General features: G+C 40.7%; 1 protein-coding gene across 1 annotated transcript in view; it reads left to right on the top strand.

The window, feature by feature from the left end:
• NWD2 (NACHT and WD repeat domain containing 2) overlaps window positions 1-27,671 on the top strand; it is a 171,186-nt gene that overhangs the window by 72,097 nt on the left and 71,418 nt on the right. The window contains exon 3 of the mRNA XM_040625410.1: window positions 13,958-14,074. Coding sequence (XP_040481344.1) covers window positions 13,958-14,074 — 117 coding nt within the window. The remainder of the gene's footprint in view (window positions 1-13,957; window positions 14,075-27,671) is intronic.

Below are 27,671 nucleotides of genomic sequence, written 5' to 3'. Positions count from 1 at the left end.
GTCTCTGGGAGGATGGTAGAAGGAGAGAGAAAGGCACAGTCAGTGGGTACACTTTTCCTTTCCTTACTCTGAGTTCTGCTTCAGAAAAGGGGCTGTGGGTTAAATGAGTGAAAAGAACTGGGTGGATAGGTAGCACTAAGGGCATGTTGCCTCTGTTGTCTACTTAGGACTCCAGGAAGAGGTGGCCATATAATCATCACCCCCCAACACACCCCACCCCTGCCAGCAGACCTGGGCATGGCCGCAGCGTGGCCATGGCAGCAAGCAACCATGAAGTTTAACTTTCCCAAGCTCCCTCAATTATCGTGTGTCACGTATGCTGAGTTAAGAGCCAGCGCTAGTCTCCATGACCAGGAGAGGTGGCTGCAGGAAAAGGCCTGTGGTGAATAAACTGGATGGAACCGGGGCCCGAGGCCTGGGGCGGCTCGTCCGAAGCAGGGACAGTTGGCCTGGCTTAGCTGCAGAGCAACCCAGGCTCTGACCAAGCTGAGAGGGAAAGACCAGTCCACGGGCGACAACTGCCCCAAGCTCAGCCATGATGCCAGCGACCAGGCAGACGGGGCATCACCTGGGGACTGTGCCCAAGAGCTCCATTTTTCCCCCTCAGGACCTGAGGATATCTGGAGACCATCTTAGGGAACAGAAGCGGGGGAACAGGGAAGCCAAGTCTTTTGAGAGACTCAGCATTTTGATCGAGGGGAGAATGAGCACTTAATATATTGAGTCCTTGAAAGTATCCGTACAGACTAAGGTTTAGACGGGTTAGAACTGAACGTTCACTTTGTCCTGCGAGCCAGAGGGTGGAGACTTGGACAGGAGGCACAAAATTTTGTTTTAGACAAACGTAAGCCACGTTCTCTCCGCGCATCCAAGTTGCAGGTTAAGTGAAATTCCCTGAGTCTCTCTGAGCCTCACCCTGGGAATGGTTACTAAATTCAGCAGTGGCTCGGTGTCACACCGAAGGTCCATCCGCCGTTGCCTCCGCCGACTGACTGCCCTTCCGCCACAGCCCTCTGACTCTGTCGAGCCCCGTCTCCTTCTCTGTTCTCTTTTCCTTCCCACCGCCTGCGTGCTCACAAATCTCGGCACGCATGTTGCCTCCTGCGTTGCCAGAACACATCATCGGCCTTATAACTGACAGGCCATGTGACGCCCTTGGTCTGTTCTCCACATTGTCAACTCGTCGCCCTTTTCCATTCCCTGTTAATCAAATGTGTGCTTCTTTCTAAAGCGAGCTGCGTGTCCTCTCGTTGAATCAAACCTTGTTTCGCTCAGGCCAGCACTTCCATTTGTCTCGCTCACTTCACATTTCAGTTCCGTCCATCAGCGCCCGGGCAGGTCTTACCGAGTCGATATTCTGTGGCAGTGCTGTAAGTGTGTGACATCACCCTTCTCCCATCCAGGAGCCAGTTGGTGGAAAGGGGGAAGGAAGATTGATAGAGATGAGAAAGGGAAGGAAAGCAGGATGTCCTCATTGACCTTCGTTGCTCCAGTGTAATTGTAAGTGTTGGCCCGCCCTGTCTGCAGCAATGGAGGGCTCTCCTGGAATTCTCACACCTGACTTCCCAAGACAGCGTTATTGTTCCGCCTTTACTTGTGTGCCCAGACAATCTGCTGCCTAATATTTCTCCTAAATATAGAGCACTGGCACTGTGGGGAGCTCCAGAATTCACTGGAGGAGCTCTGCTTTGCTGAACATTTCATTCTGCTAAATTGTGGCTGGCTGATTACCCCAATGCTGGAAATCACCCAAGATTAGTCCTTCAGTAAGCAGAATGCGAGATCCTCATTTGCAGGTGACATTTAAGTGTCCCAATTGGGTACAATCAGCGTGAAACTTTTCTCAGATTCTTAACACAAGGTAGCTCTTTCTTCCCATCCTCTTTTTTTTTTAATTTCTCGTAGCTAGGAGAGGAGACCTTTAACAAGACTGCACAGTAAAAAGAGCACTCATTTAAGAGATCTGCTTTGTCAATAATTAGTTATGATCCACTGAAAAAGTAACTTCAGCTCGGTTTTCTTACCTGTAGAACAAAGTGCTTCTTATGCTTGATCTTTGCTTTCTTTGGCTTCCACGATTACGATGTCGCAACTTCGTCATCTCCGTTTGGACAGGCTGTCACGTTTCTGTCTTTCGGGGCTGTTCTATGTAGAAGTCCCTTCTCCGAAGAAGTCTCCTACACATTAACCTTCAAGTCCAAATTTCCTCACTGATGTCTACCCCCAAGTCCTCGGGGCCAGATTTAGGTCACTGGTCCCACGGGCCTCATTTATAGGTCCACATCTACTGAGCCTCTGCTCTGCACTAGGCAGAGTTTGGGCGCTCTGGATCCCCCAGTACTGAAACCAGCCTAGTCCCTGCCTTCCTGGAGTCATGAACAGTGGTCACCAGAGTGCTGCTGGCTGCAAAGGAAATACGGGGTGCTCTGGGCACGCACGATGGGAGGCTTCATCAAACCTCGAGGCATCAGGCCAGCTGCTGAGGAACTGATGTCTTAGCTGAATCCTGAAGAATGGGTAGATGGAGATGCCCACGTGGAAAAGAAAATTTCAAGCAGAAGGAACCTCTTTTCCTAGGCAAATTTGGGAAAGAACTTAAACATTATGTTGTACTCACGGCCTGTCACTTACTCTCAGTGCTGTGTGTACATTAACTTGTTTAATCGTTGCCGTGGGCCTCCTCGGTAGATTCCATCTCCTCCCCTTTATTGCATGAGGACACCTAGAAATAGAGAAGTAAATCACTGCTAGAGATCTCACAGCTAGAAGTGGCTGGGGCAGGGTTTGAACCAAGGCGGTGTGGCCCCAGTGTCCAAGCTCTCAGTCACTGCACCAAAAAGCCTCTTACATGTTTACGTTCACGAAAAAGGTATATGAAGTTACAGGTGTGTAAGTGCAAGTGTCTGTATAAATATACGTGCGTATATGAAAGTGTGGACATCTCAGTGTATATTTATACACTCGTACAAACACACGTGAGGAGGGTATACGTAGCTAGAGCATGAACAGTGAGGGAGAACATGATATGAAATGGGGATGGGGAATTAGGTAAGAGGAGATCACGGAGGATCTCATAAAGCAGATCACAGATTCTAGATCCTATCTTCAGGCTGCTAGGATGCGTGGGAAGCACCATCAAGTTAATAGCCCGGGTTCAGATCCCACCTCTACTCCTTGCTACCTCTGGGACTTGGGACAAGTGACTTTTTCATTTACAAAATAGAGATAATATTCCTGATAAATAAGTTACTCTATGTAGCGTCTGGGAGAGTAAGAGGAAATCTTAGCTCTGGGGATCGGATCTGCATTTTGAAAAGTTCGCTTGCCTCAGTGCTGTGACTGGAGTGGGAGCAAGGAGAGCGGCAAGAAGGTAGTGCAGGGCGTCACAGCAGGAGGACGGGCACAGGTGCACCCAGAGGGGCGCTCCGAACCCGCAGTTGCCGAATGCCAGCGACGGGAACAGCGCCAGCTTTGGGGTTTTCTCTCAGGCACAGACGTGGTGGTGGGTGCGCTGGCACTGACGGAAACCGGTCCCCGGCTACAGCCTGGCTGCCGTTGCCTTATGGAGTGACCTCCTCCAGCTCATACTCAACACGGGTGCGCGCTCCGTGGCTTCTGGCTCGCGGCTCTTTCTCTGCCCCCAGCAACTCCTCGCACCCTCTCTCTGTCTGCACGTTCATTAGGCCTAGAAAGTCAGAGGTCCCGCCTGAGTCCGTGATTTAGTTTTCTTTACTATCACATCATAATGGTGAGGGCTGTCCAGAGGCCAAGTCTCCCAAGACACAGGGCCTCGGGTGCGAGCTGTTAGTCGTCCTCATGAGGCTTTGGGTGAAGCATCGTCCTACATCACACTGTTGGACCCTCTTTCTGGTGATTGTGTATGACCACGCAGACCAGCCCGTCCTCCCTGGGCTGGATTTACCACCTGACTTTCCCAGAAGAGCCCCGTCTTAGTCATGTTTCTGTAAATCTTAGCCCCGTATCGCATGACCAAGGGAATAATTGCAAGGTAACCTAAAGTCAGTATTTGCTCTATGGTTCTAGTAAAAGTGTGGCCGTGGACGATGTGGAGCTGAAGAGGTTTTTTTGTTTTGTTTTGTTTTCTTGTATCCTGTGCATCTCGGGGAAGTCCTTCTAACCAGAGGGAGAATTACCACACCATAGCATATGAAGGTAGTGCAGGGTGTCACAGCATACCATACCTCACCACTGGTAAACAGTATCTGGCGAACCTAGTCTGAAGTTAGACTCCTCCCTGTTTACCTCCTCCTGTAAGATGAACATTCTAGTAACAGGAGGAACATTCTAGTAACAGGACACAAATCAAAATCAAATGAGTGCTGTATTGACCTTGAAAGTTATGTCCACAGCACAGTAATGTTGCCCTCGTTCAAAACTTTCTGACCTGTTGTGTGTTCTTTTGACTATTTTTAGTGGTGGCAGACGTGCATCCCTTTAAGTCCTGAGATCAAGTCCCACATCGGGCTCCCTGCTCAGTGGGGAGCCTGCTTCTCCCTCTGTCTGCCACTTCCCCTGCTTGTGCTCATTCTTTCTCTCTGTCTTTCTGGCAAATAAATAACTAAAATCTTAAATAAATAAATATATAAATAAAGAAATCCAAAAAAAAAAGAAAAAGAATAGGTTTGATTTTTTTGAAAGTGTGAAAGGTCTTTTCAAAGCCACATCTTATCATGGAAAGGCCAATAGGCTGGGAAAATACCATTTTTAATAAAAACAAATCTAACAATACAGTGACGAGAGGTTTGTTTGTTTGGTTTTTTCCAATACAAAATGGGTTAATTCCTACAGAGGAAATTGTGGGCCAGTGGCAGAATCCTTGGAACAGATGAGTAGCTTCCATTGGAAGAACTTTGAGGAACAGCCTTCATTTCAGTACTGCATTTATTCAAAAACAAAATCACCTCTGTAGTTACATTTCTGTTTTGCATTCAGGTAGCATCGTCTTATAGGAAAATTGAGAAGGAAAATATTTTGGAAAATATTTAAATCCAAGGCTCCTTCTGAAGAAATGATAGTGTGAAGCCATTATGAATTCAAATTTGACCTTTTTGGGGGGTAAATCCTGCAGTCATTATTTGTCTCTTACAGGTCGCTTTATGGTTTGGTCGGTAATCTGGGTATTTAAATGGCTGAGGCAAGTGGCAACATTTGTTAGGGCTTTTATTTGCTGGCTTTTTGTTTTCAGACCACTTCGAGACATGATAATCATGATAAATTAGCCTCCCTAAGAATATTTTAAAGCAAGTTTGACGGTTTTAAGTAAAAAAAGATAAAATCAAATTACTTTCCTGAGTGTTTATACTTAATGATGAAATAAGTAAAGGCACATAAAATGTGCTGTCAACAAGTTAGTATTCCAATAAACAGTAAATTAGATTCAGTGTCTGCAGTGCCTGGACATTAGGCTAAAAGCTAAACTGAATTTTTGTAAGCGTGTAATAAATCTTGTCTTGTTGCGCACTTTGGATTCCAGCCGCTTTTTGCCGGTTATTGATCATGCAGACGTACGGCAGGTCTGCTCGCCCAAAACGGTGTTTTGTGTCGCATAAGTTAGATGTTTCATTTATTCATTTCCTCTCTGCCTTCATGGTTGCTTGATTTTATCCTTTTTCATCATTTTCTGCCCCTAAAGACGTTTGAGAAAGAATAAGGGAGAAAAGCTGGAAGCAGGAGGACATTTAAAGTGACCAAAGTAAGGCGACATGGAATTAGAAAGGACTGGACGAGGGCCGGAGTGGCCAAACTTGACGGAAGTAACAGGTGCAAAAACTATTGCAAAAGACCTCCACTGGCGGCAAAAATAATCCCATGACCCTTAGGCTTCTATTTTAAAATATTGTTTTGATTTTTACCCTGGTCATTTGTTCCGCATACATTTCGTTAGATCTTACTGTTCACTCTTAATATACTAGGTGCTCCAGTTAAACATCTGTTCTTGCACTCAGTTCTACTGTGAGGAGGGGACGTAAGACCTGTAGAAAATCAGAAGACTAAGTACATGTGCAAAGTGTCACTGAGATGTAATTCACCTACCACAAAATTCTCACACTTAAAGTGTACGCTTCAGTATGTGTTAGTATGGTCACAGTTGTATAAGCGTTATGACTTTATAACATTGACATGACCTCAAAAAGAAATCCTCTGCTCTTTGGCTGTCACTCTAAAGCTGGCCTGTTCCCCTCCCTCCCTGCTCTAGCCAACCGCTAATCTATTTTTTGTCTCTGTAGATTTGCATGTTCTAGACATTTCATATACATGGAATCATGTATCACATCATGAATCACGAGGGATTCCTTTGTGACTGGCTTCCTTTACTAAGAATAACGTTTTCAGGTCTCATCCGTATCGTAGCATCAGTATTTGATGACTTTTTATTGCTGAATAGTATTTTATTTATGGATAAACTACATTATTTTTATCCTTTAATCACTTGATGGACATTTGGACTGTTTCCACTTTTTTAGCGATTATGAATAATGTTGCTATGAACATGTGCAAGTTTTTGTGTAGACCTGTGTTTTCATTTATCTCGAACTGCAAGATCATGTAGTAACTGTTTATTCGAAGAACTGCCAGGCTGTTTTCCAAAATGGCCCACCATTTTATATTCCCACCAGCAATGGAGGACATTGCTCCACATTTTCATTAACGCTTGTTATCAGTCTTGTTTGTGACAGGCATCCTAGTGGGTGTGAAGTGTTATCTCATTGTGGTTGATTTGCATTTCCCTAATGACTAATGACACGGAACACCTTTTCCTGTGTTTATTGGCAATCCGTATATGTTCTGTGAAGAAATGTCTGCTCAAATCTTTTGTCCATTTTCAATCTTATTATTGAGTTGTAGGAGTTCCTTATATATTCTGGATGCAATTCTATTATCAAATCGGGTCCTCTTTTACTTTCCGGGTAGTGTCTTTTGAAGCACAAAACTTTAATTTTGAGGAAGTCCAATTTATCTCTTTTTATCCTTGGTTACTTATACTTTGCTCTTCTATCTAAGAAACCATTGCCAAATCCAGGTTCACAAAAATTTGTCCCTTTGTTTTCTATAAAATGAGTTTTATAGTTTTAACTCTTAAATTTATGTCTGTGATCTATTTCAAGTTCGTTTTTGTATATGGTGTGAGATAGGGTGTCAAACTTCATTCTTTTGCATGAGGCTATCCGGTTGTCCCAGTACCATTTGTTGAAAAGACGAGTCATTTCTCATTGAATTGCTTTCGCACCCATGTTGAAATCTGTTGACCATAAGTGTGAGGATTTACCGCTGGATTTTCAATTTTATTCCATTGAATAGCCTTATGCCAGTACCACACTCTCTTATTGTACCTTTGTAGTGAGTTTGAATCTGGAAGTGTGAGTCCTCCAACTTTGTTCTTCTTTTACAAGACTGTTTTAACTATCCTGGGTCTCTTGGATTCCCATATGAATTTTAGGATCAGCTTGTCAGTTTCTGTGAGTAAGCCAGTTGGAAGTTTTATAGTGATTGCCCTAAATCTAAAGATTAATGTGGGAAGTATTGCCATCATAAGTCTCCCAATTCATTTATTTGGGATGTCCTCCAGTTTACTCGGATCATCTTTAGTTTCTTTCAATAGTGTTTTGTAATTTCAAGAGTATTATAAATTTTACATTTCTTTTGTTAAATCTGTTCCTAAGCTTTTTATTCTTTCTGATGGTCTTTTAAATGGAATTGTTTGCTCATTGCTAGTGTGCAGAAATACATTTGGTTTTTGTATATTGATCTTGTATCCTATAGCCTTGTTCAACTTGTTAGTTCCAACATTTTTTTAAAAGATTTTATTTATTTATTTTAGAGAGAATGGGAGCATGCAAGTGCTGTGTGGGGGGGAGGGGAGTGGTAGAGGGGGAGGGGGAAGAAGAGGGAAAGAATCCCAAGCAGACTCCATGCTGAGTGTGGAGCCTGACGCAGAGCTCCGTCTCACGACCCTGAGATCATGACCCAAACCAAAACCAAGAGTCAGACACTTAAGTGGCTGAGCCACTCAGGTACCCCTAGTTCCAATACTTTTTAGTCATTTTATCAGGATTTTTAATATATAAGATTGTGTCACCTGTGAATAAAGATAGATCTACTTCTTCCTTTCCTATCTGGATGCATTTTATTTCTTTTTCTTGCCTAATTGCCCTGGCTAGAACCTCCAGTACAGTGTTGAATAGAAGTGGTGAGAATGAATGGCCTTCTCTTGTGCCTAGTCGTAAGGGGAAAGTTTTCATTTTTTATTAAGTATGCTGTTAGATGTTTTGTTTTGTTTTGTTTTGTCTCATGTATGCCCTTTATTCAGGTTGAGGAAGTTAATTTCTATTCCTGGTTTTTTGTGTTTTCATCATAAAGGGGTGTCAGATTTTGTCAAATGTTTTTTCTGTCTCTGTTAAGATTGACCATTTGGGTTTTGCTCTTTTTTTCTATGGATATATAGTGTGTTACATTAATTTTCTGATGCTTAGCCAACCTTGCATTCCTGGGATAAATACCACCTAGCTGTGTTATATAATACTTTTTATATGTTGCTGGATTAGGTTTTCAAGTATTCTTGAATACACTTGAGTATTCTAGTATCCTCTCCTTTTGTTTTATATTCATGAGATATTATTCTGTCATTTTCTTATATTTTTGTCTGTCTTTGGTACTAGGATCATATTGGTCTCATAGAATAAGTTGGGAAGTGTTCTCTCCTCTTCTAATTTTTGGAAGACTGTGAAGAATCGGTAAAATTCACCAGTGCATCCATCTGGACCTGTGCTTTTCTTTTAAATCACAATTTAATCTCTTTTCACATTTCTGTTGACATTTTTTGTTTTGTGTTGAGTCTGTTTATGTGACTTGTCTCTCTCTAGGTATTTGTCCATTTCATCTAAATAATTCATTGGCATACAGTTGTTCATCATATTTTCTAATAATCCTTTATTTCTGTTAAGGTCAGTAGTAGTGGCCTCTCTTTCACTCATGATTTTGGTAATTTAAGTCTTCTCATTTTTTTTTAAGATTTTATTTGTCAGAGAGCACACGCACAAGCGGGATGAGTGGCAGGCAGAGGGAGAAGCAGGCTCCCCACTGAGCAAGGAGCGCAAAGCAGGACTTGATCCCAGGAGCCTGGGATCATGACCTGAGACACCCAGGGTTCCCTTCTCATTTTTTGTTTTTAATCCAGCTAGTTTTGTCCATTTTGTTCTCTTCAAAGAACCAACTTTGGGTTTCATTGATTTTTTTCTATTGGTTTTTCTATTCTCCATTTATTAATAGCCATTATCTGTTACTTCCTTCTGCTAGCTTTACCTTGCTCTTCTTTCTCTATTGTTGTTTTTAATTTAAATTCAATTAGCCAACATATAGAACATCATTAGTTTCAAATGTAGAGTTCAGTAATTCATCAGTTGCATGTAACACCCAATGCTCATCACATCTGTACCCTCCTTAATGCCCATCACCCAGTTACCCCATTACCCCACCCACCTCCCCTCCAGCGAGCCTTAGTTTCTTTCCTGTAGTTCTGTCATGGTTTGTCTCCCTCTCTGACTTCTTCCCATTCTATTTTTCCTTCCCTTCCCCTATGATCCTCTGTGCTGTTTCTTATATTCCACATATGAGTGAAACCATATGATAATCGTGTTTCTCTGATTGACTTGTTTTGCGCAGCATAATAGTCTCCAGTTCCATCCACATCCATGTAAATGCTAAATATTCATCCTTTCTGATGACTCAGTAATATTCCATTGTATGTATATACCACATCTTCTTTATCCATTCATCTGCCGATGGACATCTTGGCCTTTTCCATAGTTTGGCTATTGTGGACAGTGCTGCTATAAATATTGGGGTGCAAGTGCCCCTTCGGATCACTACATTTGTATCTTTTGGGCAAATACATAGTAGTGTAATTGCTGGGTCATAGGGTAGCTCTATTTTTAACTTTGGGGAGCCTCCATACTGTTTTCCAGAGTGACTATACAGCTTGCATTCCCATCAACAGTGTAAGAGGGTTCCCCTTTCTCCGTATCCTTGCCAACATTTATTGTTTCCTGACTTGTTGCTTTTAGCCATTCTCACTGGTGTGAGGTAGTATCTCATTGTGGTTTTGATTTGTGTTTCCCTGATGCCAAGTGATGTGGAACATTTTTTCGTGTGTCTATTGGCCATTTGGATGTCTTCTTTGGAGAAATGTCTGTTCATGTCTTCTGTCCATTTCTTGACTGGATTATTTGTTTTTTTGGGTCTTGAGTTTGATAAGTTCTCTACAGATCTTGGATACTAGCCCTTTATCTGATAACGTCATTTGCAAATGACATTCTCCTGTTCCATAGGTTGCCTTTTAGTTTTGTTGACTGTTTCCTTTGCTGTGCAAAAGCTTTTTATCTTGATGAAGTCTCAATAGCTCATTTTTGCTTTTGTCTTCCTTGCCTTTGGAGACGTGTCTAGCAAACAAGTTGCTGTGGCCAAGGTCGAAGAGGTTGCCAGCTGTGTTCTCCTCTAGGATTTTGATGGATTCCTGTCTCACATGAGGTCTTTCATCCATTTTGAGTTTTTCTTTGTGTATGGTATAAGAGAATGATCCAGTTTCATTCTTTTGCATGTGGCTTTCCAATGTTCCCAACACCATTTGTTGAAGAGACCGTCTTTTTTCCATTGGATATTCTTTCCTGCTTTGTCGAAGATTAATTGACCATAGAGTTGAGGGTCCATTTCTGGGTTCTGTAATCTGTTTCATTGTTCTCTGTGTCTGTTTTTGTGCCAGTACCATACTGTCTTGATGATTATAGCTTTGTAATAGAGCTTGAAGTCTGGCATTGTGATGCCACCAGCTTTGGTTTTCTTTTTCAACGTTTCTCTATTTGGGTTTCTTTTCTGGTTCCGTACAAATTTTAGGATCATTTATTCCAGCTCTGTGAAAAATGTCAATGGCATTTCGATAGGGATTGCATTGAATGCATAGATTTCTCTGGGTAGCATAGACATTTTAACAATGTTTATTCTTCCAGTCCATGAGCATGGGATGTTTTTCCCTTTCTTCATGTCTTCCTCAGTCTCTGTTGTTTTAAAGTAGAAAGATTATCAGTTTGAGATCTTTTTAATATAAGTGTTTATAGCTATAAATTTCCCTCTAAGTACTACTGTAACTGCATCCCATAAGTTTTGGTTTTTTGTGTCTTCATCCATCTCAAAGTTTTTTTTTTTTTTTTTTTAATTTCCCTTGTGATTTCTTCTTTGACTCTTTGGTTAGGAGTATGTTGCTTTCCATATATTTATGAATTTCCCAAATTTCTTTATTACTGATTTTTTAATGTCATTGCATTGTGTTCAGGAGCATACCTTATATCATTTATCCCTCTTAGTTTATTGAGGGTTGTTTTATGATCTCTAATATATGTTCTATCCTGGACAGTGTTTTATATATACTTGAGAAGAATGTATATTCTGTTGTTGGATAGATTGTTCTATAAATATGTTAGATCTAGTTAGTTTATAGTATTGTTCCAGTCTTCTGCCTTTTAATTGATCATCTTCCTAGTCATTCTTCCCATTGCATGTGAGATATGTAAGTCTCCAGTTTAATTGTCTGTTTTTCCCTTCACTTCTGTCAGTTGTATTTAATGTATTTTAAGACTGTTATTAGTTGTATATACATTTATAATTGTTACATCTTCCTGATGGATTGACCTTTTATCTTTATAAAATGTCCCTCTTTATCTCTAGTTTCATTTTGTTTTAAAATCTCTTGTCTGATATCAGTGGTCATGTGAGCTTGCATATGGTTACTGCTTGCATGATACATCTTTTTTCCATCCTTTTACTTTCAGCCTATCTGAATCTAAAGTGTCAAGTGTCTTGCCTATAGACTGCATATAGTTGGATCTTGTTTTTAATCCAGTCTGACAATCTCTGCCTTTGATTATATTTTTTAATTCATTCACACTTAATGGTGTTAATAAAATTTTAGGTGAGAGATGAGAAGGTTTATATTTATAGCTTTTGTAATATTATCCTTTATATTTACCATTTGTTTCCCTTCATTTGTTCCAAATTGGTCCTTTCCTCTGGTATGTCCAAACAGTGTCAGCTGAAAGGATGGAGAACAGGCTCTCTGAAGGATTGTCATTTTGTGCACGGCACAACTAAGAGTTAGCATTCACGTTGCAAATTTGTGTGTCTGACAATGTATTGGTAGATCTAGGGCAAAAATGTCTTGTTCTAATGATCTCAGTAATTTACAGTTCTGTCGAATTAAAGTTTCTATGGTCTGTATTAGTGCTTTTCAACATGAAAGTCAGTAGCCACATGTGGCTATGGAGTACTTGAATTAATTTTAATTTCTATTTAATTTTAAATAGCCACAGCTACAGGCTCTCATATGGGACACCAAAGTTTTCATCTCAGATGGCCCCTTCCTTGATATTGTGGTTAAACCTTCTAAGGTATATTAAAGGGAAGAGGCCCCCCCCCCAAATATGATAGTTTCATTTATTATAAAACTTAGAGACTGGACAGACCATGGGACTATTTTTTTAAGGAGTTGTTACATCTTTATCAGCCATCTAAAAGCTCAAATGGAGATAGACAAAGATCTGATACAAACACAACCATGCAGGGCCATGGCCCAGAGATGGAAAGGGCACAGGTCCCTGAGATCTGCTTGGAGCACAAGGGAGGCCCCATGCTCTGTGTTTCCATCTCCCTGAATGCCATACAGCCAGCCAGTAAGGAGGGGAGGTTCTTTTTCTGCTTGTGGGAAACAAAGAAAGGAAATCTTCAAAGCTATAATTGGAAACATTTACTTTATGCAGAACAGCGGTTGAGTAAAGGGAATGAGACCCATATTGCTCTTCATAGCAGACTTTTCAGAGTGTGCTTGTAAATGTCTTTACAGACTCTCAGAATCTTTCCTCATAGTCTTTGAAGTAAGGAAATAGAAGATCCTATTATCCTCATTAAGGCACACCACCTTTCATTGTTGCCGATACATGGTTTTCAGACATATATTGATGAAAGCCAAACTGCTTTCAGGTGAAACAGACATAAAATGTCTATCCCCTTGGGATAAAGCATCATAACAGTTTTTGTTTTTAGGTTTTTTATTTTTTTAAGAAAGTTTGATGTTTCCCTTTAGGTCAGTGTGTATTAAGTGCTGTTCTGGTTTTCCCTTCTCAAAAAAAAATTTTTAGACTTTATTTAAGAGTGAGAGGGGGAGGGGCGCCTGGGTAGCGCAGTTGTTGGGCGGCTGCCTTCGGCTCAGGGCGTGATCCTGGCGTTCCAGGATCGAGTCCCACATCGGGCTCTTCTGCTATGAGCCTGCTTCTTCCTCTCCCACTTCCCCTGCTTGTGTTCCCTCTCTCGCTGGCTGTCTCTATCTCTGTTGAATAAATAAATAAAATCTTAAAAAAAAAAAAAGAGTGAGAGGGGGAGGGTCAGAGGGAGAAGCAGACTCCCTGCTGTGCTTCATCAGGGAACTCTGGGGTCATGAGCAGAAGGCAGACACGTAACCAACTGAGCCACCCAGGCACCCCTCTTCTTATATTAAGATACACAGTAACATTATACACTATTTCTTGTCTCAAATAATATGGTAACCATATCCCAGGTGCTTCCACTTCTTTTGAAATCTTGTTACCATTTCAGTGTAATGAAAGCTTGCCCTGCAAAGCCTCTGACATTTAACATTTCATTTTCTCTGGGGCCATGTCAACAGTATAATAAGGAACAAAAGAAATTATAATGTTCATCCCTAGCCCATCGTGGGATAAAAAATATAGCTATTTGAATAGATCTTAAACATAATTTTCCCTCTTCAGGGAAAACACGCTGCAAAGAGAAAAGTTAAAAGTCACATTGTCTTAACATTGTAAATAAGAAGAAAGCCCGCAGGTAAATGACGTTTTCCTGCAGGTAAATTAATGCTACCTCATCCGTTGGTTCCCAGGTGATAGATCTCTACTGGGGCATCGATGAAGATGAGTGGGACAGCCCAGAGCTCCAGAAGACTCGCATGAAGCTGCTGGAGGATTGTTTGAAAACTTCTGCAGGTCCATGTTTTGTTGTGGGTATAAAACAACTAATGCTTTATATGAAATTGTAGATGACTGTGAGAATTGTCGTTGATGTGTGATTCCTAAGGGCCTTTTAATTATTTTGAATGAGGAAAAAAATACTGGCTTTTCTGTGTCTATTTAAAACCTTTAAACTGTCTCCTTGCCCTCAACGTGTGAGAACAAAACCTTCAGCTTTCCATAAGCAGCCCTGCAAATTAACAGTGAATAATTTGAAATGGTAATTAATCGAAGGGATGGCTGGGGTTTGACAACAACTTCCACAACACCTTGTGACCAGCAGAAAGGATTACGGTGTCAGTCTACAGTAAGCAGCCTGAGTTTCCTTACACTGTGTCATGTATTCGATCATAGTGTCTCCGTGTCCTGACACCACAACTTTGGCAATTTTTCAACACAGTGACTGAAACATTGTTAAAGTCAACCAATATATGATGTCAAATCACCAATAGAAAATGATGCCCTGAGAGGCGAAAAAATTTGTCTTTGGAGTGACCTTCAGCTAGATGGTCATGAAAAGCTGCAAATTAACAGATTTGTCAAGTGGAACATCATTTACCAAAGAATACCCACTCGTCTATCTAAACTCAGTGGCAGGAAGCTAAGGAGGTCATTCTATAGCAGGTGATTGTGTAAAATCACTGCCTTCAGTTAGCTTAAGAAAGAACCTTATTGTGAATCCAAACAGATTCTAGCAATTGATACGGAAGTTGCCCCTCTCAACACAAGATGTTCTGAGGCTGATGGAGGAGCGTTAAAATTACTAGTGAATGCTTCAAGGAAACTATCATACAATTAAAAGGTAGGCTTGGTTATCAACAAGAGTTGTGAATATTTATTTGCGTATCTGTTAAGCTCCACATAGGACTAGGAAGACACAGATGCTATCAGAAATCTGACCAGTTGATAGTGAAGTTCTGAGGATAATAAAGTGCATAAAAGCTCTATAACATTTTTAGTATCAGTATATAAATTATTCACTTATTCACCCACTACTTATTGAATGCTGCTGTGCCAGGAATGGCTCTTAGTGCTGGGGATATGGTAGGCTGACCCATGTCAAATGGTTATCTTGTGTGCCGCTTAGGATTTAACCTTAGATTTGAACTAAGAAGATAAAACTCCCTGCCCTTTAGAGTTTGCTTGCATTCTTAGGTGGGGTCAAAGGGAGAGGGCAGGCAAAAATGAAGGAAATAAGGAAAATCACAAGTGCTATGGAGAAAAATACAGAAAGGAAGGAGAAGGCCTCACTGTCCAGGGAGAAGAGTTAGGACCACGCTTGGCATGTTGAGGGAACAGTATGAGCAAGAGGGGAGAGGTCTGGAGAGGAGGCCCTGTCTTGGGCTTTAGTATCTTGAAGTTGGCTACAGAGAGTTTGCTTTCAATGACCTGAGAAGCCACAGAGTGTTTTGAGCAGTGGACTGAAGTGATCTGATGTATTTTAAGGCCCACCCTGGCTGCAGGACAGAGGGCAGAGCATGGAGCCCTTAGAATGCTGATGCAGGAAGCCCAAGGAAAACACGTGGCTTAGGGGGTTGAAGAATGGACATCTAAAAACAGTGACCTGGGTCTGAACAGAACAGAGAAAGTCCTTAAAGCCATGTCAGAGATCTGAAGATCTAGCAGCAGTAGGGGTTTACAATTTTTTCCCACGGGTCTTCATAGCACAGAACTAGGACCAGCAGATGGAAAGTTCACAGAGACAGGTTTCAGCGCCGGGTGAAGAAGTTGGAAGATTCAGCATTCACTGGTTTTAGGGTCTTCCAGCTCCCTGGGTTCTGACATTGCATAGCTGCAGGACAGCGGAGGAGTCTCCTTACTACGCTGAGCCTCAGTCTCTTGCTCTGGGACCAGGAGAAGATGATGAGCATGAGAGTTTCTAGCTCCTGGGGTCATTCGGAAGATGAAATGAAACTCCAGAGCTCTTTTGTAGTGTCTCACCTACAGCAATCCACAGTCAGCACTCTTTGTTACTTCTTGTAATCACTGTTATCCCTCAAAACTATCTAAAGATAAAATCACCCGGCCCAAATTGTAATGAGTGCATCACCAAGAAAGTTGTCCTCAAAGGAAAGAATACAATGCTGTCTGGCAGCACTGCCAGAAAAGAGATTCAGACAGTGGAAGACGAGTCAGACCGGGTTCCATGATGCTTGGAAGCTGGACTGGGGAGGTATGCCCTGGGGAGTCACAGTTGTGATGCTCTCCACAGCTCTGTCATGATCCGGCCTCGGAAATTCAGGAACGAGAGAGATGTTCTCCCCTCTTTTATCTCCCTGTGGCGTGTCCTACCCAAACTAACTAGAATTAGTCATGGCCATTAATTCTAACAATTTGCTGGTAGGGGAATGAGTAAAGCCTGTAAGTTCCAGCAGGTTCTGAGAGTGAAGATTAAGTGATAGAACATCAGGAACAACTTCATTGAGTGTAAACAAATGATTTATCCCTCCTCCTGCTCCCTGCTACATGTTGAAACTCACAGCAACCATGATGAAACCCTGCGGATACAGCTAGGATTATTCACCCCAGTGATCCTAAATCAGGCAAGACTTAACCTCACTGCTTATGGGAAATAGTACATCTCTTCCTTCCTTTCCCCTTGTAACTATGGTAACAGCAGGCGTCTAGGTGTCGCTTTTGAGCTCCCATTTCCTTGCCCCGTGCTCCCTTGTGGTACTTCTAGAAGTCATGATGAGCCCTGTGGGTTGCAAAGCATGGCATATTATTTTCCCTAATGCTAAAGTCTTTGGCAAGAAAATTCACTCCTGCTGAATGACAAAGTGTTTATATTTTCAGAGGCTTCACAGATAATTAACCCTGTGTTACAGATAAATCCAGGAACCAAACAAAGCTTTCATTGTAAGTACCCAGGGCACTGAGGCCCAAAGGGAACCTGGACTTAAACGTTCCATGTGCTTGGCTCTTTCCAGCTTCCTTTCCTCCCAGTTGTCCTTTGGGGTGTGGCCTGCCACAGCTGTCTGGGCACTGGCTTTTAATTGCCAGGATGGGAAGGAGTAAGGGGCTGGTGCCTGTGTGCAGTTCCACCCTCGGAAGGCTGACTCAGGAGACCTGGCGTACTGAGAACACGTCCCTTTCTTATAGGAAAGCCCCCAGAGTGGGGGAAAGCCCCCAGAGTGGGGAAAAACCCCGAAGTTCTATTTCACAACCTGAGTTAGAGCTCTGGTTCTGACAGGGCAGTAAACTAACCTCACTGTGCTTTAAAATGGGGAAATAACCATAAATGACAAGTAAATGTTGAATAGATATCAAAGGTTTGTTGTAGGAACCAAATGTAATGGGAGTTCTTTATAAAGGGTTACAGAGCGATTCGTTATTAAGTTTGTGAGTTAAATTATTTTCAACTGAGAACAAAAATGTTTTTACTCCTAATGGACAGTTCTGTGATACCGGAGATTTTTCCCTTTGAAAATGATGATGATAGTCTAAATGTCGAAAAACACTAAGACTTTATTCACACCAGTAGATATTAAAGTCATATATTAAAGGGTTTTTAGTTCATTCTTAACAAATGTTGTAAACTGTAGAGAGTATATATTCATTTGCTAGATATGAATTTGCTGGAATCTACTTAGTTCAACCATTATCTGCTCCCAAAGAGGGATTTAGACCAGGACTGCTCTTAACAGGAAGACAGTTTACAGTTGAGGTCAGAGTCACTATCTGCAGAGAATTGCCTCAGCCCCTCCCCTGCAAAGTGTGGAAAGGTTAGCAGAATGTTCCCACCAACTGTCCCACCCACTTAGTCCATAAAAGTTCCTTATGAAGGGGAAGAAGAATATTGTCTTTTGGGGAGAGCAGAGTTCTCTCATTCCCGTCCCTCTTCGTGATGTGTTTATGGAGAGGATGGGTTCTCTTCTTGTCATCCTTCCAAATTTGAAGTACCTCAAAAGAATTGCTTGCGATGTTCAAGCACTGACCCTGGACCTTAGGTGAAGTCCTGTCTCTTGGCCAGAGTTGATAAAAGCCACTGCTCTGCTGGCTTGAAGAACTGGTTGTTTGAAAAGCTTCCTTGTAGAATTAGGGGAGCTGCCTCCGAGTGTGTAGGAGCTGTGGGGGAGGCAGCCGGCGTCTCACTCCATCCCTCAGTCCAGAGTGGATGAGGTAGAGATTTACTGAGGGAAAGGCATTGGCAGGCTACCCTAGGGGAGTCAAGCCAGGCCCGTGTGGGGAGCCAGCACCTGTCTCAGTCAGTTGTAACTAGAACTTCCTGTAAGAGAAGATTCCAGGACCTCACACTCAAAGGGGCATTCCCCATACCTTAGAGTCAGGACAAAGAGAATGCTGCCTGTGGTAGGCTTTGTCAGTTCCCAGAAGTCTCAGGAAGCCAAAGCCCATACAGCATCCTCCTTGGAGTACCGATATAAACAGACATAACTTGTCAGCATTAGATAGAGAAGCAGCTGAGACCAAAAGAATGGGACTACTGCCATCATTCTTACCTGTCAGTGGATGCCAAACTGGACTTCCACGCCCCACCCCTACCTACACCCCCGCCATTAGTGGCACAGATGGTACGGACAGAGAGCAGGCCCCACTCCTGCCTGCCACAGGCAGCTCCCGGCAGCTGCACCCAAGACTATGCACAAAGCGGGAAGAAGGAAACTCAGAAATAGGCATTTTAGACTGGGCTAAAGTTCAAAGCAGAAAGACGACAACAGAAAGGGTTGGACTGAGGAATCTATTGTTATTGAGCGATATTTGTTTTTCCGCTAAGCAAAAGAGTAAAGATGAGACAAAGCAAGGTCCATAGTTGTTACTGGTAAAAATTAAACCTTTCCATATTTGTACCTCCCTGAGGGGCACTACTGAGTAAGCCCTACAGCACAGAGATCAGTTCTTCACCACCTGTGTCTCACTGTCCTTCAGAACCACATTAGGCTGCCTTAATGGCTCAGATGCCGTTTAATTTTTTTTTAAGTAATTTTCAGTTAGGGAAAACTATAGTGAGGATTCTGAAGTCACTGAATTTGAAAGAATGTGTTCTTACAACAGTTTGCTTTGGAAAATACTTAATCCACATTCCAGTATATGACGGATCTACCCTGTTAGGTGTACTAAATTACAGACATGAGACAATAATACAAGTGCTTAGTCTTGGTTTGTACTTTAATAAAATGTGCAGGGTTTTGTATGATTTAGTTCTCATATTTGTAAGTATAAGCTTCCTAACCAAAATGTACTAAAAATAGAAAAATAGTCATTGATCTGAACTGGAAAATCATTTTAGATTTTTTGAGTACTTTAAAAAATTAAAAATTAATCTAACACCTTAGTTTTTCAGATAAAGACCTTTTTTTATAAAATTAAGCTTGTCCAGTTGAAATCAACTAGCCATCCTAGCTCTAAAATAGGTTCCAATAATAAATTACCTCATCATCACCAAAGGAATGTTACAATGGGCAAACCTTAAAAATTATTATTGACAAGACCGTTATCTTTATGGTAGAATCCAAGAGACCACTTTAGTTCATTTCTGCTAATGTGTAAGTCACTGTTTCACACAGTTCACGTGGTATGGCATGTTTTGGGTGGTAAAAAAAAGTATGGAGAAAGGAAAGTGAACGGGAGAGCAATCAATCTCTGTATAACTTAATTGGTAAGAAAAAATGTTCATTGAAAACTGCAGTCCAAAGGATTTCTGCTTCGGAGTAGAATTTCAACAACTTAAAAAACTATACACATCCTATATTTAGAGAGATTGTAGAGCTATGAAGACATAGATGATTAGACAAGGTAATTTCCAGACAGAAAAGCCCTTTCTTGGTGAGCTGGCTTCAGATGGAGGAGCCCCAAAGTCTCAGTGGTTTTCTCCATGAGACACGTGCTGATCACTGGGCAGCATGGGATAATGGAAAGCTAGGATGGAAAAGCAGAGTGAAGTCTTCTTCCACAATCTCTTGGTTTTTAGGAGACAAAGTCCGCTAAAACCTAACGTGAATATTCAAGTCTTGCCTTTGACACATTTTAACTCAAAGTCAACTCAATCAACGAAACTACAGCCTAGTTGTATCCAGTTCAAATACTGAAGAGACTAACATGTTAGCCTCTTATCCTGTCAGTCTAACATAGGAAAAGGAGCCTATAAATAGCAGTTCTTTTAAATACAATACCCAGACAAAAATAGACACATAGATAAATGGAATAGAATAGGGAGCCCAAAAATAAACCCACACTTATGGGGTCAATTAATCTATGACAAAGGAGCCAAGAATATACAATGGGGAAAGGATAGTCTCTTCAACAAATGGTGCCCAGAAAACTGAACCACCTTCTTCACCCCATAATGAAAAATCAAAATGGATTAAAGACCTAAATGTGAGGCCTGAAACCCTAAAAGTCCTAGAAGAAAACAGAGGCAGTAATCTCTTAGACATCAGCCTTAGCAGCATTTTTCTAGATATGTCCCCTCAGGCAAGGGAAACAAAAGCAAAAATAAACTATTGGTACTACACCAAAATAAAAAACTTTTGTACAGCCAAGGAAACCGTCAATAAAACAAAAAGACAACCCATGGAGTGGGAGAAGATACTTGCAAATGATATATCTGAAAGGGATTAATATCCAAAATACATGAACTTACACAGCTCAACATCAAAAGAGAAAGCTGATTAAAAATGGGCAGAAGACATGAGCAGACATTTCTGCAAAGAAGACATGCAGTAATAGAAGTACCTTATGATCCAGTAATCCCACTGGGTATTTACCCAAAGAAAACAAAAACACTAATTCATATATGAATTAATTATATGCACCCCTGTGTTTTATTGCAGCATTAGGTATAGAAACAACTCAAGTGTCCATCCATAGGTGAATGGATAAAGAATCTGTGGTGTATATATACATACAATGGAATGTTAGCCATGAAAAATGAGATCTTGCCATTTGCAACAACATAGATGGACCTAGAGGGTATTATGCTAAGTGAAATAAGTCAAAGAAAGCAAATGCTATAGGATTTCACTTTTTTTTTTTGTAGTTTCAAGTTTTATTTAAATTCTAGTTAATTAACATACAATGTAATATTAGTTTCAGGTATAGAATTGAGTAATTCATCACTTACAACACCCAGTGCTCATCACGTGTGCCCTTCGTCATCCCCATCAGTCATTTAACCCATCCCCCCACCCACCACCTCTCCAGCAACCCTCAGAGTGTTCTCTATAGTTAAGAGTCTGTTTTACGATTTGCCTTTTTCCATGTTCATCTGTTTTGTTTCTTAAATTCCACATGTGAGTGAAATCATGTTATTTTTTCTCTGACTTATTTTGCTTAGCATGATACCCTCTAGCACCGTCCGTGTCACTGCAAATGGCAAGATTTCATTCTTTTTTATGACTAATATTCCATTGTGTATATATACCACAACTTCTTTATCCATTCATCAGTCGATGGACATTTGGGCTCTTTCCATAATTTGGCTATTGTTGATAATGCTGCTATAAACATCGGGGTGCGTGTATCCCTTTGAATCAGTGTTTTGTGTCCTTTGGATAAATACCTAGTAGTGCAACTGCTGGGTCATAGGGTAGTTCTATTTTTAACTTTGAGGAAATTCCACACTGTTTTCCAGAGTGCCTGCACCAGCTTGCATTTCTACCAACAGTGTAAGAGGGCTCCCCTTTCCCCGCATCCTCGCCAACATCTGTCATTTCCTATGTTGTTAATTTTAGCCATTCTCACAGGTGTGAGGTGATACCTCATCGTAGTTTTGATTTGTATTTCCCTGATGATGAGTGATTTTGAGCATCTTTCATGTGTCTTAGCTATCTGTATGTCTTCTTCGGAAAAATATCTGCCCATTTTTTAACTGGATTACTTGTTTTTTGGGTATTCGGTTTTATAAGTTCTGTATATATTTTGGATACTAACCCTTTATCAGGTCATTTGCAAATATCTTCTCCATATGATTGCACTTATATGTGGAATCTAAAAAGCAAATTTAACCAAACAAACCAGCCAACAAACCAACCTTAAAAAGAGAGGGAACTGGTGGTTTCTATGGGGGAGTTGGGTGGGGAGATGGGTGCAATAGGTAAAGAGGATTAAGAGGTACAAAATTCCAGTTATAAATAAGTCACAGAGATGAAAAGTGCACAACAGGGAATATAGTCAACAATATCGTAAGAGTGTATGGTGACACATGGTGGCCACACCTATTGTGGGAGCACTGAGTAACAGAATTGTTGAATCAGTGTTATACACCTGAAACTAATATACCAATGTATGTTAATTATGCTTCAATAAGAAAAAAATGCCCAGAATACAAAGAAAATTACAAGCCATGCAAAGAATGCCATGCAAAAAAAATATGATAAACAAGAAAAAGTAGATAATAGAAGTCATACCCCCAGATGCCCAAGATGATAGAGCTGGCAGGCAAAAGCTGTTAAATAACTATTTTAAATGTTAATGAAAATAGAAGCAAAGATAAGTAAAATGAATGAGAAGATGGATAATTTCAAAAAAGAAATGGAATCTATAAAAAATACAAAAGAACGAAATGGATATTTTAGAATTAAAATATACAATAGCTAAAAGTTAAAACTTATTTGATGGGCTTAATAGTTAATACCGTAGAAGACTGGATTAGTGAACTCAAAGAGAAGTCAAAAAATACCCAAATTGAAGCACATATTTTCTTTAAAAGAGTAGGAAAACCAGAATGAAGTGGAAGAGACATGTGAGGCACAAATCATCTCACATAAGTGTAACTGGAGTCCCAGAAAAAGAAACCAAGAAAGAGGACATGAAAGAAGTAACAAGTGAGAATTTTCCAAAACTACTTGAAGACATCAACCCACACAGGTTCAAGCAGTCAGTAATCTCCCAGCAAGACCATTGCACCTGAGCCCATTGTAGTAAACTGTTGAAAAGCAAAAATAAAGAGAAAAAAAGCCTTAAAATCCATAAGAGGGGGGAAAATATATATATATTTATAATGTATATTTATAATAATATAAATATTTATATATTATATATTTTATGTAATATGTATTTATATAATATATATTTTGTTATATACTTATAAATATTTAATAATAATATATATATATATATTACCTTCAGAAAACAACAGAAATACTACCAGTTGACTTTTTAATAAAGACTTTAATAGAGATGTTCTGGAAGACAAAGACAATGAAATGACATCTTGAAAGAACTAAAAGAAACAAACAGCCAAGCTACATTTCTCTACCTAGTGGGAGTATCCTGCAAAAGTAAAAATGAAACAAAGATGTTTTCAGACAAAAACAGAAAGACATGGTCATCAGATCATCCACATTTGAAAAAAAACTAAGAGATGGTTTTCTGCCTTAGAGAAAATGCCCGCAGACGGAAGCTCAAATCCATAAGAAGGAATGAAAAGCACTGATAAGGATAAGGTCAAAGAGTATTGACTGTGTTAAGCAACAATAATAATGTTGCGTGAGGATTATAACATGTAAGGAAGTAAGAAATAAGACCAAAATAGTTCAAAGGTCAAGAGGGACAAAGGTAGTCTTGCATTATTTGGGAAGTAACAAAAGTAAAAATTAAAGCTGATCTGTAGGAAGTCAAGGATGAATATTGTAACATATCTATATATAGGGGAACCACTAAATAAGGATACGAAATGATACAAAAATTTCATGTAAGAAATTAAGTAGAATAACTCCTCTAAAAGAAGACTAGAAAAGAAGAATAAAGAGTGGGTGCAATAAATAGAAAAATGATAGCCTTAAACCCAACTATTAAATGTAAACAGACTAAACACTCCAATTAAAATACAGATTCAATTATGTGCTATATACTAACCAAAAGAAAGTTTTATCAATACCACACAGTAGGCTTTAAGCTAAGAAGATAAAGGGGCATTTCATAATCAGAAGTTCGATTCATTGAGAAGATATAATAGGGGCCCCTGGGTGGCTAAGTCAGTGAAGCATCCAACTCTTGATTTCAGCTCAGGTCATGATCTCAGGGTTGTGAGATCGAGCCCCATGTCAGGCTCCATGTCAGGTTCTCTCTCCCTCTGCCCCACCCCGCCCCCACTCATGCTCTTGCGCATGCGTGCTCTGTCTTTGAAAAAAAAAAAAAAGATATATTCCTATATTTAAAAGCTTCATGTCTTCAAATAATAACAACATGGCTTCAAAATACAGGCACACCTCAAAGATACTGACGGTTTGCTTCCAGACCACCACAATAAAGTGAATCAAATGAATTTTCTGGTTTCCCAGTGCATATAAAAGTTATGTTTACACTGTAGTGTAGTCTATTAAGAATAGTATTTGATCTAAAAAAAACCCAACGTATTAACTTAAAAACATTTTATTGCTAAAATATACTAACCATTATCTGAGCTGTGACCAAGTCAAAATCTTTTTGCTGGTGCTGTTTGATAGCATTCTACCCCCAGTAGAAGTTTTGTAAAAATTGGAGTCAGTCCTCTCAGACCCTGCCAGTGCTTCACCGACTTAATGTACTGTTCGAAAGCCTTTCAATATTGAAACCATTTCAGTAATCTTCACAGAATCTTCACAAGGAGAAGGTTCCTTCTCAAGAAACCACCTTTTTTGCTCATCCATAAGAAGCAACTTGTCATCTGTTCAAGTTTTATCAGGTCTTGAAGCACTTCAGTCATAACTTCTTCTGGCTCTCCTTCTAGTTCCCTGGCTCTTTCCAGCACATCTGCAGTCACTTCCTCCACTGAAGTCTTGAACCCCTCAAAATCATCCATGAGGGTTGGAATCCACTTCTTCCAAACTCCTGTTAGTGTTCTTTTATTTATATACGTCTATTTCATTTTCCCATGAATCACAAATGTTCTTAATGGCCCCTAGAACCATGAATCCTTTCCAGACAGCTTTCAGTTTGGTTTACCAGATCCACGAGAATCACTGTCTACGGTACCTACAGCTTTATAAAATGTATTTCTGTAATAAGACTTGCAAGTCGAAATAACCCCTTGATCCATGGGCTGCAGAATAGTAGTCAGCAGGCATGAGATTAATCTCGTCCATCTCCAGCAGAGCTCTGGGTGACCAGGTGCGTGGTCAATGAGCAGTAGTATTTTCAAAGGAATCTTTCGGAGCAGCAGGTCTTAACGGTGGGCTTATTCGGTAAACCGTGTTGTTAACTGATGTGCTGTCATGCGGGCTTTGTTGTTCCATTTCCAGAGCACAGGTGAGCAGATTTAGCGTAATCCCTGAGCACCCTAGGAGTTTGGAAATGGTCAGTGAGCCCTGGCTCCAACTGAAAGTTACCAGCTGCTTTGGCCCTAACAAGAGAACCACTTGTCCTTTGAAGCCAACCACTGACTTCTCCTCTCTATGAAAGTTCCAGATAGCATCTTCTTCCAATGGGAGGCTGTTTTGTCTACGCTGAAGATCTGCTCAGGGTAGCCACCTTCGTTCATTATCTTGCCCCGATCTGCTGGACAACTCGCTGCGCCTTATACATCAGCACGTGCTTCCTCACCTTGTACTCTCACGTTACGGAGACGGCTTCTTTCCCTAAACCACATGGACCAACCTCTGCTAGCTTCAGATTTCCCTTCTGAGCTTCACAGATTTGAAGACAGTTAGGGCCTTGAGCTGGAATGGGCTTTGGGTCAGGGGAATATTATGGCTGGTTTGATTTTCTATCCAGAAAAGCATTCTCCCTGTCAGCACCCAGGCTGTCATCATTCGTGTGTTCACTCAAGCAGCACCTTTACCTTCCTTCGAGAACTTTTCCTTTGCGTTCACAGTTTGGCTAGCTGGTACAAGAGGCTTCGCTTTCAGCCTGTCTCAGCTTTTGACATGCTTTCCTCATTAAGCTTAATCATTAGTTTTTTATTTAAATGGAGAGACGTGTGACTCTTTCTTTTTCTCTTGAACACCTGGAGGCCATGGTAAAGTTATCAGTCAGCCTGATTTCAATATCATTGTGCCTCAGAGAAAAGGGTGGCCCAAGGAAAGAGAGACATGGGACGGCTTGGTGGTGGAGCAGTCAGAACACACACATTTATAAGTTCACTGTCCTCTATGGATAGGGTGTGTGGCCTCCCCCCAAAACCAGTTACAATAGTAACCTCAAAGATCACCCTAGCAAATATAGAAAAGTTTGAAATATTTCAAGAATTACCAAAACATGACACAGACACGAAAAGTGAGCGAATGCCATTAGAAAAAGGGCACCAGTGGACTTGCTCAATGCAGGGCTGCCACAAACCTCTTTGTTAAAAAAAAACCACAATTATCCGCAAAGTGCAATAAAGTGAGATATGCCTTTTATACAGCAAAGCTTGACAGAACTAAATGGTTGAAAATTTTTATGAACTTCTTTTAGTATCTGAGTAAATAAGCAGGAAACAAAAATCAGCAAGTGTGTCCATTTGAATAACATGACCCGCAATGACCTGACGTTTATATTGTTGCTATTACAACCAGTAACTACAGATTATAGCTATTTTCAGTTACACATAGAATATTTGCTAAAGTATAAAGTGTGATTCATCCATATGGCAGGTAATAACACAAGTCAACAAATTTCAGAGGATTGAAATTATACTAAATGTGTGTACTGACCTCAGTAGAATTAAAATCTAAAAAAAAAAAAAAATCACTGCAAGGTAACTGCAGAATCTCCAAATATGTGGAAGTTAAGCAGCATAGTTTTAAATAAACCATGGGTGAAAGAAGAAATATCACAAGGGGAATTTTAAAATATTCTTAACCAACTAAAATGAAAACATCTAAATATACGGGGTTCAACTAAAGCAGTGCTTGCAGGAAAAAAGGAGGAAATGCATGGTTTCCAATGTGTATATTAGAAGAGAGTTTGGCAATTAATGATTTAGTTGCCCATCTCAAAGAAGCTTGAAAAAGGGGAAATTAAACCTGAGGAAATTAGAAGAAATAGGCACATTCATCAGAATGCAGCAGCTTTTAAAACGCTTTCAAAGATTCTCAGTACTATTTGCACCTGTAAAGATAAAAGGATGATGCGACTTCAAAAATGGAAAGAGCCTTGCTATCACATAACTCAGCAGTAAAAAAAAATCCTACGTCTTACACACAGGTAGAAATTGAGACCCAAAGAAATGACGGCACCAATATTTCCGGAGCTCCTAAAATATGCCAGGTTCTGTGCTGAGCACTATACTGTTTCTTATACTAACCCATTGCTACTGTTACTTTCCCAGCTCTGTCAACAAGGATGCCGAGGCAGAAGTAATTCCTTTAATTTGCCTGAAGTCTTGACAACTAGTAAGAGAGCCAGGATTCCAACCTAGGTCTCCAGTTCCAGAGTCCATATGCCCATACTCTTCCTGTAGGCCCTATGTGGTTTACTTGGAGGCGATAGTGACGTCTAGAACTGACATCCCTTTCTCCCAGTCTATTTCTTCTCTCAATATAAAAGCACAGGAACTGGGGGCACCTGGGTGGTTCAGTTGGTTAAGCGTCCGACTCTTGGTTTCGGCTCAGGTCTTGATCTCAGGGTCATGAGCTCAAGCCCCACGTCAGGCTCTGCTCCCAGCACAGAGTCTGCTTGGATTCTCTCTCCTCCTCCTCCTCCCTGTCTCCCTACCCCTTCTCCTCT

The sequence above is a fragment of the Ursus maritimus genome, unplaced genomic scaffold (genome assembly GCF_017311325.1).
Source record: "Ursus maritimus isolate PB19 unplaced genomic scaffold, ASM1731132v1 scaffold_8, whole genome shotgun sequence".
Taxonomy (NCBI): Eukaryota; Metazoa; Chordata; class Mammalia; order Carnivora; family Ursidae; genus Ursus; species Ursus maritimus.
This window is presented reverse-complemented; position numbering and strand designations above follow the sequence as displayed.